Below are 12,136 nucleotides of genomic sequence, written 5' to 3'. Positions count from 1 at the left end.
CACACACACACACACACACACACACACACACACACACACACACAATCACACCCCTCTCTGTGATACACAAAGATGCTGGCATGTTCACACAACATATAATAACAACAAAGGTGCAAAAGGAAACCACAAAAATTAGCTGGAATATGAAATCTAGTGGAGGAATATAGTTTGGAATAGGCAAAATGGGAACTCAAGATAGTCAGGACATTTATCCTTGCTCCCTGCAAGGAAGACCACCTCCTGTCACTTCACAAGATAACTCTGGAATTTGCTTATCTTTTCAATTTTAGTACTTTTATTACGTCTGTTTAGGTTTATTTTTGCTTCCCAGAAACTTAGCACTTTTGTCTTTAAATCTCTTACTCTAATTGTTAACCCCTTCCTAAGTGTGATTTCATTATTAGATTTTATTTTCCAATAACATATGCCCCACTTCATAATGGAAAGTAGTGGGAGAATGGCATTCAAGTTCCTAAAACCTCTGTTTCATTATGATATTATAAAAATGCATCATTTCCATTGAGGGCAGAGAGAATCTGTGACAGCCATCAGATAAATTATAATTCATGTATAATATTTAAGAATTCAAGGAAATCCTTTAGGTAAAGTTGGTAAAAAGTCTACTTAATCCTGGCACAGCCTGACCTCTTGCAACCTCATGAGTGTTTGCTGAAGCCTTGGCTTCACGAGGCACCTTATTAGAAAGGTAATTCTCAGGCCCGACCCAGACCTGTGAATCAGAACTTGCATTTTGACAAATCCCCCGTGGGATTTGTGTGCACATTAAAGTTTTAGAAGGAGGAGTTATCCAGTCCTAGAGAAACTCCATGAACAGAAATTACTCTCTTTAATTTAGCTTGGGTTTCCTCCCAAAGATCTACAGACCCAAGCATTAATAATTTTCAGTATCTTGACTAAATTTACATTAAGATACATTCCTGGAATTTGGTGGCCTCCCTATATTTCATTTTATATCCATTACAATGGTTCTGTGTTGTCCAGACTGTCCGTCTCCTCCTTGCCACAGGAAAACCAGGCATGCATGGGGAGAAAGGGATCAGCGATTTGAATTAGAGAATGATATGGAAGACTGACGAGGACTGTTCATTGTATGGAGGGATTTCAACTCAGTCACCACATTGCTTTCTTCTCAAAGAGTTGTCTTAGGCTTCAGCCAATGGAGTCATTTCTGCAAAGGAAAACCCCCAAACTTGGGGGTTTGTGAATAACATGCCAAATAAATTAGATTAATTAGGCATTTCTTTGCTTGAGTTTCTTTCTCCCACCATGGTTCATCTCTTTATTTGTGACTCTGAGAAGCCAAGGAGAGGCCACATCCTCTGTAACTGGAAACATGGTTGCTGAAGGTATCCCTTGCCAGACAGCTAACCACCAGAGGAAAAGATGCCTCTCCTTTCCTTAAACTTGGGTTTACTGGTGGTAACAATGACATTCCTGCTGAAAAAATTAAGAGGTGTGGGAAAAAAGAGAAAAAAAAAACTATGTCAGCTCTTAAGGTAACAAAAAAAATGTGGCATACCCAAGCTGCATCCCAGACATCCTTCTTCACAAGGCACGCATTCTTCATAGTCTGGGTCTTGAACTTCACCTATACAGGAAGAGTGAGAAATAACGGTTCATTTTTGCTGAGTGGAGATGCGTTCATTGCTATGAAAATACGTTGGCGTGTAACTTGTTTTCTGCCCTTTCCTTTTCTCAGAGACAACAAATTTTAATTCTTTTAGCTGTTTCTTTGTTTTTAACCTCCAAATGTCTAAATGACATAATTATGATGCTACCTACCTCTTGATTTTATTCTTAGGCATTACCTGTAGTGGCAAAGACTAGCTTTGTTTCACCACCATTCCAACAGACATAGACATACTTTCCATCCTCCCAAATGATAAATTTTGTTGGATTAATATTCAGTATTTATAGTGTTTGTAATATTTATAGTATGATTATACTATTATTCATATTTTTAATGATATTTGGGCTCTTGTATACCTTTTTGTTTTCTCTTATGCTGCTATTTTTCTAGCTTCCTTATTTATTTTTACAGAATCTGTCCTTAATTCATCCTCAACTGTTCAAGTAGAAATCTCCCAGCTCTTGCATTAGTTTATTTTGTTTTTTTTTAATTTTTTTTTATTGTGTTATGTTAGTCACTAGATAGCATTAGTTCTTGATGTAGTGTTCCAAGATTCATTGTTTATGTATAACACCCAGTACTCCATGCAGTATGTGTCCTCCTTAATACTCACCACCAGGCTCACCTGTCTCCCCACCTCCTCCCCTCTTAAACCCTCAGTTTGTTTCTCAAGAGTCCACAGTCTCTCATGGTTCGTCTCCCTCTTTAATCGCCCCCACTTCACTTTTCATTTCCTTCTCCTCATGTCCTTCATGTTATTCCCTATGTTCCATAAGTAAGTGAAACATACGATAATTGACTCTCTCTGCTTGACTTATTTCACTCAGCAAAATCTCTTCCAGTCTCGTCCATGCTGATACAAAAGTTGGGTATTCATCCTTTCTGATGGAGCATAATACTCCATTGTATATATGGACCACATCTTCTTTATCCATTCGTCTGTTGAAGGGCATCTTGGCTCTTTCCACAGTTTGGCGACCGTGGCCATTGCTGCTATGAACATTGGGGTACATATGGCCCTTCTTTTCACTCCATCTGTATCTTTGGGGTAAATACCCAGTAGTGCAATTGCCAGGTCATAGGATAGCTCTATTTTTAATTTTTTGAGGATTCTCCACACTGTTTTCCAAAATGACTGCACCAACTTGCATTCCCACCAACAGTGTAAGAGGGTTCCCCTTTCTCCACATCCTCTCCAACACTTGTTGTTTCTTGCCTTGTTAATCTTTGTGATTCTAACTGGTGTAAGAATCAAATAATAAATAACAAATAATAATGTAAATAATAAATCAAATTTATTTTGATTTGAATTTCCTAGATGGCTAATGATGATTAACATTTTTTCATGTGTCTGCTAGCCATTTGTATGTCTTCTTTGGAGAAGTGTCTGTTCATGTCTTCTGCCCATTTTTTGACTTGATTATTTTGTTTCTGGGTGTTGAGTTTGAGAAGTTCTTTACAGATCTTGGATATCAGCCGTTTGGCTGTAGTGTCATTTGCGAATATCTTCTCCCATCCCATGGGTTGCCTTTTTGTTTTGTTCACTGTTTCCTTTGTATTTGTATCTTTTTACTGTCATCCTGAGGATTCCTTTCATCCCTCTCTTCCTTTGATGCCCCATTTTCTGGACCTTATATTTTCTAATTTCTTGTTCTATTTTTTGGTGGAACGTACCCTTTACAAGTAATTTTCCCAAGAGAGGATGCATGGGAGGTAAAGTTTTGGAAAACTTGCATGATTGAAAATACTCTTTTTTTACCCCTCACACATGACTCATGGCTTGACTGAATTTAGGATTGAAAAGAGAAATGATTTCTTTTCTTAAAAGTTTGAAGTTTTTGTCCCATTTTTATGTTTTAGTTTCCAGTATTGTTGAGAAGTTGTCATTCTGATAGCCAATCCTTCTTGTATGACCTGCTTTTTTACTCATAGGAGTTTTTAGGGTTTTCCTTTTGCCAAAAAAAGAAATCTATTTTCCAAATTCTTAAAATTGTGTGCCTTGGTGTGTGTCTTTTTAAAATCCGTTAGGCTGTATATGCAGAAGGCTTGTTCAATCTGGAAATTCATGCCTTTCAGTTCTGGGGTAATTTTCTGAATTATTTCTTTGTTAATGTTCTCTATTCTGTTTTTGCTGTTTACTCTTTAAAAACCTGTATTATTTGAATTCCTGGGTTGACCCTGAATTTTTCTTCCCTCTTCTCCATTTTCTACTTTTATTTTTTATTTTAGTTCTACTGTCTCAGTGATTTTAAAGTTTTTTAAAAATATTTTTTCCCCTCTTCATTTCCATTCTTCTATAATTGATTTTTGAAAATTTTTTGAAAAAATTTTTAAAAAGATTTTACTTATTCAGTTGAGAGAGAGAGAACAAGCAGGGGTGGGGCAGAGGTACAGGGAGTGAGAGAGAGAAGCAGATTCCCCACTGAGCAGGGAGCCTGATGGAGGGTTTGATCCCAGGACCTGGAGATTGTGACCCGAGCTGAAGGCAGATGCCTAACTGACTGAGCTACCCAGGTGCCCCACTATAGTTGCTTTTAAAGATTTATTTATTTGAGACAGAGAGAGCCCCCCACCCCCGCCACTCATCTGTATGCATAAATTGGGGGAGAGCAGAGGGAGAGAATCTCAGACTCTCCACTGAGCATGAAGCCCAGTGTGGGGCTTGATCTCATTATCCATGAGATCATGACTTGAACCAAAACCTACAGTCTGATGCCTAATCACCTGAGCCACCCAGGTGTCCCCCCCTTTCTTCTATAATTAAAAAAAAAATTTCCAAGATCACATTTTTATTTTCTGAGTATTTCTTAATGTATTTTTTAAATTATGTGTTTCAGGTATACAGTATAATTTGATATCTGTATATACCACAAAGTGATCACCCTCAAAATCCAGTTACCATCCATCACCCTATAGTTGACCCCCTTCAGCCCTTTCTCCCAGCCCACACCCTCTTCTCTCTGGTAACCATTAGTCTGTTCTCTGTATCTATCAGTTTTGTTTTGTTTCTTAGATTCTACATATGAGTGAAATCATATGGTATTTGTCTTTCTCCTGATTTATTCCACTAGCGTAATACCCTCATGGCCCATCCATATTGTAAATGGCAACATTTTATTCTTTTTTTTTAATGGTTCAACTTTATCCATTCATCTACTGGTGAACATTTAGCTATTTTCAGGTTTTTGGCTATTGTAAATGCCATAATGAACACCGGGATGAGTATATCTTTTCAAATTTGTGTTTTCTTGTTTTTTGGATAAAAACCCAGTAGTGTTGTAACTGGATCATGTGGTAGTTTTATTCTTAATTTTTTGAGGAATATTCATATGTTTTCCACAGGGACTACATCAAATTACACTCCCACTAACAGTGTATGAGGGTTTCCTCTTCTTTGCATTCTCTCTAACACTTGTGATTTCTTGTCTTTTGATAATAGCCATTCTAATGGGTATTAGGTGGTATCTCATTGTGGTTTTGATTTGTGTTTCCCTAAAAACTAGTGATGCTGAACATCTTTTCATGTGCTCATTAGCCATCAGTTTGTCTTCTTTAGATGAGTCTTTAGTCCATTTTTAGTTAATTTTTGTGTATGGTACAATGAAGTGGTCCACATTCATTCTTTTGCATGTAGTTCACCAGTTCTCTTGGCACCATTTATCGAAAAGATTCTCTTCTCCTTTGTATGTTCTTGGTTCTTTCTTCGTAATCAATTGTCCATATATGCATGGGTCTATTTCTGGGCTCTCAGTTCTGTTCTATCAACTTACATGTCTATTTTCTTTTTCTTTTTTTGGTGTGTCAGCACCATATTGTTTTGAATACTATAGCTTTGTAGTTTGAAGTAAGGGAACATGATATCTCCAGCTTGTTCTTCTTTCTCAAGATAGCTCTAGCTATATAGTATCTTTTGAATGGTGAATTTAGTCCATTTACATATAAAGTAATTATTGGTAAGTATATACTTACTGTCATTTTGATAATTGTCTCCTGGCTGTTTTTGAAGTTCCTCTCTGTTTCTTTTTTCCCTCCCTTCCCTTGTGGTCTGGTGGCCTTCTTTAGTGTTATGTTTAGATTCCTTCCTCATTTTCTTTTGAATATTTACTATGGTTTTTTTCCTTTGTGGTTACCATGAGGTCCACATATAATATCCCATGTATATAAGAGGTTTTTTAAAGTTGACAGCATCTTAATTTTGAACACATTCCAAATCTCCACATTTTATAATTTCAATGACATATATTACATCTTTTAATTTTATGCATCCATAATTATTTTAATTTTAATTAATTTTACTATTTTTGTATTTTAACCTTAAATTTGCTTTGTAAGTGATAGATTCACTCTTCACTACCTTTATCATGTATTTACCTTTTCCAGTAAGAGTAATACTTTCATATGTTTTCATATTATTAGTGTTTTTTCTTTTTAGTTTAGAGAAATCTCCTTACCGTTTCTTGTAAAGCTGTTTTAGTGGTAATGATCTCCTTTAGATTTTGCTTATCTGGAAAACTCCTAACCTCTCCTTTATTCTGAATGATAACCTTTGCAAGTAGATAATTTTTGGTTGGAAATTTTTTTCTTTCACCACTTTGAATCTGCTACTCCCTTCTGGCCTATAAAATTTCTGCTGACAAACTTTCTAATAGGCATATGAGTTTTCTTTGTACATTAAATAAATTGTTTTTCTGCACCTCTTTTTAGATTCTCTCTCTTAACTCTTACCATTTTAATTATGTATCTTGGTGTGGTTCTCTTTGGGTTCATCTTATTTGGAATTCTCTGGGATTCCTGGGCCTAGATGTCTGTTTTCTTCCCCAGGTTAGAGAAGTTTCTAACCATTATTTCTTTGAATATTTTTTCTGTGTCATCTTGTGTCTCTCTCTCTTTTTAAAAAGGATTTTTATTTATTTTAGAGAGAGAGAGTGCAAGTGAGTTGGGAGAGGAGCAAAGAGGGAGAAGGAGAGAGAATCTGAAGCAGACTCCCCACTCATCACAGAGCCTGATCTCATGACTGTGAGATCATGACCTCAGCCAAAACCAAGAGTTCGGTGCTTAACTAACTGAGTCACCTAGGTTCCCCTTGATGTGTCTCTTTTATCTTTAGTTTTAGAGGTGCTGTTTATCTAGTTCTCAGGTCCTTTTTGGAGGAAACTTATTATGCATGTAGCCATAAAATTATAGTGTCTGTAGAGAGAGATGAGTTCAAAGTCTTTTTACACTCCCACCCTGAATCCCCCTTCTAATCTCTTTCCATTAATTTAATAGATTGGATCAGATTGATTGGTACAAACAGAGTAAGTTGGGCTATATGCCATGCAACTAGTTTTGACATCAAGAAGTTCCATTTCTGGGAATATGGAATTGGGTATATAAGTGAACAGACTCTGTCTTATTAAATCTGCCTTCCCAAATTATTTTTTCAAGATTTAAATCCTATACTACATTAGTGAACATAAAGCAGAAAAAGGAATGAATGTCTTAATTATTCTAGAAACATCTTGGAGCTCTTTTTAGCACCAGACCAGGCATAATTCTTATACAGAGCAGAGAAAATCTGTAGCATTCTTACATGGAAAAGAATAAAAAATTTAAGTCCTATTTTTTAATCTTCTTCCCATGTAAGATATGAAATTGGGCCGTAGCAATAACACATATGATTTATAGGACATTTCATATTTTCAAGTAGCTTTAGGTAAGTTTATTCTCTTCGGCTTCTCACAGCAACCATCTCGGTGCAATGTTCACCCTTTCCCACACGAAGAATAAAAGGCATAGAGAAATTAGACTCATTTTGCGCAGGGTCTCATAACTAGTAATAGGAAAGGACAAAATTTTTGGTCAGGACCTTCAAATTCTGATTTGATTTTCTCTCCATTATACCCCACCCACAAACCCTTGATTCAATATCCATGTCTCTGTGATCAGCTGCATTACTGTGTCTCTGGAATGTGTCTGAAGAGACCCAGAGAAAGGTGTGTGGAGGAAGAGGGAGGAGCAGCCATCAGTGTCCCCACTGGACATAGAGTCACACAAAGTCATCCCAGGTGCCAACATTAAAGCCAGGAGGTCAATTCAAATCTCAGAGCCATCCAGAGGTAGAGCTCCTCATTCTGCCTCCTGGTATAAGACTGGCCCAGAGCAGCCTTACCTTGTCCACACTCCAACTTCTGGCAGGTGTGGTTGCTGGGCACTATGAAGTAGCCATCCATGCATCGTGTGCAGATGTGTGCACTGTGACAAAGTTCACAGTTGTCTGAGCAGGGCAGGCAGGTGTGCCCCTCGGCGGGATAGTGGCCTGCTGGGCAGCTCTCCCAACACTCCCCCTGATAAAGGAAGCGCTCCTGGCCATGCTTATCTGAACAGATGGAGGGGCAACAAAAAAGAAAAATGTACAAAATTAACTGTGAAACTAATGTAACCTAAGATTAAAATTTTTTTAAAAATATTTATTTATTTGACAGACAGAGATCACAAGTAGGCAGAGAGGCAGGCAGAGAGAGAGGGGGAAGCAGGCTTCCTGCTGAACTAAGAGCCTGATGTGGGGCTTGATTCTAGGACCCTGAGATCATGACCTGAGCTGAAGGCAGAGGCTTAACCCACTGAGCTACCCAGGCACCCAAAAAAATTTTTTTTTAAAGATTTTATTTATTTATTTGACAGAGATCACAGGTAGACAGAGAGAGGGGAAGGGAAGCAGGCCCCCTGCTGAGCAGAGAGCCTGATGCGGGGCTCGATCCCAGGACCCTGGGATCATGACCTGAGCTGAAGGCAGGGGCTTTAACCCACTGAGCCACCTGAGTGCCCCATTTTAAAAGAAAGATGTAACTGAGTATTTTGGCTGCTAGGGGACCAGGAGTATAAGAATGCATTTAATGAAAAGTTCAAGATCTATATGCTTATGGTCGAGAAGTTTTCATTGCAGGGAATAATTTTTGAGTATTTTGTACATTTGAGTGAGTCGGAACTACCATCTAGGATGTCATTGCAAAAGCAGAAGCCACACGCTGTGAGTAACTATGAATCAGAAAGTGTTTAACTTTCCCAAGGGCTCCTTTTGGTTTCTGTGGAGGGTCTCAGACTTGGGAGCTATGGGGATCCTATGAGAATAAACAAATGCTTCCTGATAGAACGGTTTCTGTGAGAGTCCCGACTTTTAGAATGATTTTGAATTCAGTTATCAAAATCACACACTCGTATTAACTGTCCAAAAGTCTGAATTTTTGCATGGCTGCCAGTTCCTACGATGACAGCGTAGGAGGACAGTCACCTTTTTGACTCCTTAAATGGATTTTTGGGAGTCCTGAGCTTCTGTCAACATTGGAGTCTACATGGAAAGAATTAGCAGTATGTCTAATACGAGACTACGGGAAGTTGCTTTTGGAGGGAATAGAAAATTAGAACCAATTATAAACTCACACTGAATGACAAAGGGTTAGAATCAGTTTATATACACATAAAACAAGATGAACTAAATGTGCCTGGAGGTCCCCTGCCCTCGCCCTCCTGGAGTTTTTGTTTATGCTGAGTGTGTGTAGGGATCTGTCTTCTCTGGATTAAGTCCCCCATATGCTCCTGCTTCTGCAGAACAGCTGACCTGTGTTTCCCAAAATAACCGGGGTTAGTGTTCACTTGTGATATTCTACGTGGAGATCCAGAACCATTGACCTTCAAGGTGCAAGGCTGCTGAATCTGTGGATAGAGATATCACTCACCCCATGTTGCAAGAGCAGAATCTTAACATCAGTGTAATAGTCCTTGCCAGCATTCAAGTATTTCTGTGTCCCTAACCTGGCACTCTCAAATGATCTAACCTGGTGTTTTGTCCTTAACTAAATCCCTAGTTCAAATCCAGTTTAAAAATCACACCCTTGGATTATGAGCCCTGAAGCTACCTCTTTAGTGTTTGTGATTTCCAACCGGAAGTCTGCTGGTTCCCATGGGACAAAGGCAATAAAGAGGACTTCCCTGGGGAAGTGCAACAAAGTGTCAGCCCTCTCCAAGTTTGAGTTGGAAGAACATTCTCCTCTAAGGGAAGAAGAGTGTTTGGGAGGATGTCATGTGCATTTGGGGATTAATAGGGAGCCCAAACCCCTGACCTGGTAGAATGTGGAATCTTGACACCACAAAAGGGCGAACATTCCAAGCTATGTTCTTCTCAGACACCTTATGAAACCCTAGCAAACCCCATTTCCACCAAGACTCATTCAGAAAAGATCCTGTTTTTCAGAAGGCCGTACTTCTGAGATATAGTTAGGAAGATCTGAGGAGAACAGTGAGAAGTTATTCCCTCCTCCATTCAGCCATTGCTGTAGGGTGTAGACGTATCCCCTACACCCTCACATGACATCACCTCAGGATCCAGAGGCTTGGGGACAGCCTGGCATATACCAAGTTCTAAATACTTATTTGTTGTAGGAATGATCGAATAGCTAAGTGCATTAATATTTAGCAATATTCCCATTTTTCTAATGTAACCGACTGGATCAATAATCTAAAAATAAAAACTAACAGTGATGAGTTTCAATACCAGAGGAAATGTTCTCCAATCCCATTTGTATTGTTCAGACATGGCTTTGTTATTTGAACCACTTTGGGTATTGCCATTTGAGTTAAAAAAAAAAAAAAAAAACAGATTTGGATGGTCTTGGTATTTAAAATACACGGACCCTGTAAAGGAGTTAACTTAGATGCCTTGATCATGGGCAGATTTTCCCACAGGTTTGGTCTAGAATTACCCCAAGATGTGCTCAAATTTCTAATAGCCTGGGTAGTATGGCAGCTCACTTAGTTTTCACTGGTAATTTGATGTCCCACGGATTTAAATTACCATGCATACATTTTTGGCTACTTGACTAGAGTCTCAGAATTTAAATTATTGTGACAATATGTAGGAGAAGCTGGTTCTAGTAACAGAAGGGCTGATATTTTTGTTAGGTGCAAACCTTTCATGTGATAATATGAGACAAGAGTGAAAGTGCAAGAAACTCCGAGATCGGCTTTCTTTTATACTTAAGAGCAATTAGCTGTTTCCAGAGCAGCTAATTTCATTGGAAGAAAATGTGGACTCATGTGAAGACGACTGAGGGAACCCCTGGGTGGCTCAGTCAGTTAAGTGTTCACCTTCAACTCAGGTCATTATCCAGGGTCCTGGGATTGAGTTTCACGATGCACTCCCTGCTCAGCGGGGCATCTGTTTCTCCCTCCTCTCTGCACCTACCCCTGCTCATGCTCGCTCTCTCTCTCAAAGAAATAAATAAAATCATAATCTTAAAAAAAAAAAAGGCTGAGAGATTCTGAAAATAAACTTTATAAAGTTTACTTCAATATTTTTCTTACTGTAGCTGTTGTGTGATTGGTCGAATTTAGTTTTGGGTTCAATTTCATAGAGGACAAATCTGGACAAGAACGTTAGAGGGAATCTTCACTCCCAGGGCTGGAGGTCTGTATTTCCAAAAAGGATTCAGACCTAAATCTTAACAAAATTACGATTAACCAAAGGCGAAATTTCTGTGAACTCCTGGGAGGCACTCGTGCGTAGGCTGGGCACCCTGTAGCCAGAGGATTTCAGCCTTTTAATTTTTTTTAACAATTTTATTTATGTATTTATCTGAAAGAAAGAGAGAGAGAGAGAGAGCAAGGGGAGGAGCAGAGAGGGAGGGAGAGAAAGGGGGGAAGAATTTCAAGCAGACTCTGTGCCCAACGTGGAGCTTGTCACAGAGCTTGAGCCCACAACTCCCCGAGATCATGACCTGAGCCAAAACCAAGAGTTGGAGGCCCAACTGACTGAGCCACCTAAGCGTCCCTCAGTATCAAAGCCTGTTGATATGGAACTGCCTCAGGTCAGGGATCCCTTGTCTTTACCACTGTTTCCCGTATTGGCCGTGCTCAGATATGTCCTAGGGACAACATGCTCTGCAGAGGAGGGAAATCAGAGCCCACTCAACAATGCCCCCTCTGGCAAGGCTTTCCCGCTCACTAGAGCTGAAGGTGATGTTTCTTCTCTGACTTGTGGTAGGATTCCTTCCTTCCTTTGGTCTTTAATATTTTCTTGTGTTTATAATCCATTATTAGCACAGATCCCTCTGTTAGGCTGTCAACTCCTTGAAGGCAAGCATCATACAATCATTTATTGTCTTGTCCCATGACCACTATGTGTAGTAACTTCCACAGGTGAACTTTTATTAAGATAGGGAGTAAACATAGACTTTTAAACAAAAAATAGAGAAGTGTCAAAGCATCTTTTGTGTGGATTGGCCCAAGTAACTGTAGGATGCGTAGAACATTCTAGACATTTGTTCAGTATTCAAGGGAATCCTTAATTTTGGACTATGTATGAAGAGTCAGTGTGTTTTTAATGTGAAGGGGAATTTTTTAGATGCTGTCTTGCCTATGTGTCACCCCCAGCCCCATTTTTTTTTAAATTAACAAGGAGAGACTCAAAGAGGTGAAGAAATGTCTTCTAGTTCATTAGTCACAAAGCAG

At 38.9% G+C, this 12,136-nt stretch overlaps 1 protein-coding gene across 1 annotated transcript in view; it reads right to left on the bottom strand.

Annotated features, from left to right (window-relative positions):
* The window catches only part of LOC111153546 (proprotein convertase subtilisin/kexin type 5), a 455,156-nt gene that overhangs the window by 85,389 nt on the left and 357,631 nt on the right, over window positions 1-12,136 (bottom strand). Inside the window, exons 23-24 of the mRNA XM_022512624.1 lie at window positions 7,803-8,009; window positions 1,541-1,609 (exon numbers count right to left, since the gene is read on the bottom strand). Coding sequence (XP_022368332.1) covers window positions 1,541-1,609; window positions 7,803-8,009 — 276 coding nt within the window. The remainder of the gene's footprint in view (window positions 1-1,540; window positions 1,610-7,802; window positions 8,010-12,136) is intronic.

The sequence above is a fragment of the Enhydra lutris genome, unplaced genomic scaffold (assembly GCF_002288905.1).
Source record: "Enhydra lutris kenyoni isolate GAN:26980312 unplaced genomic scaffold, ASM228890v2 scaffoldscaffold33, whole genome shotgun sequence".
In the NCBI taxonomy this organism is placed as follows: Eukaryota; Metazoa; Chordata; class Mammalia; order Carnivora; family Mustelidae; genus Enhydra; species Enhydra lutris.
This window is presented reverse-complemented; position numbering and strand designations above follow the sequence as displayed.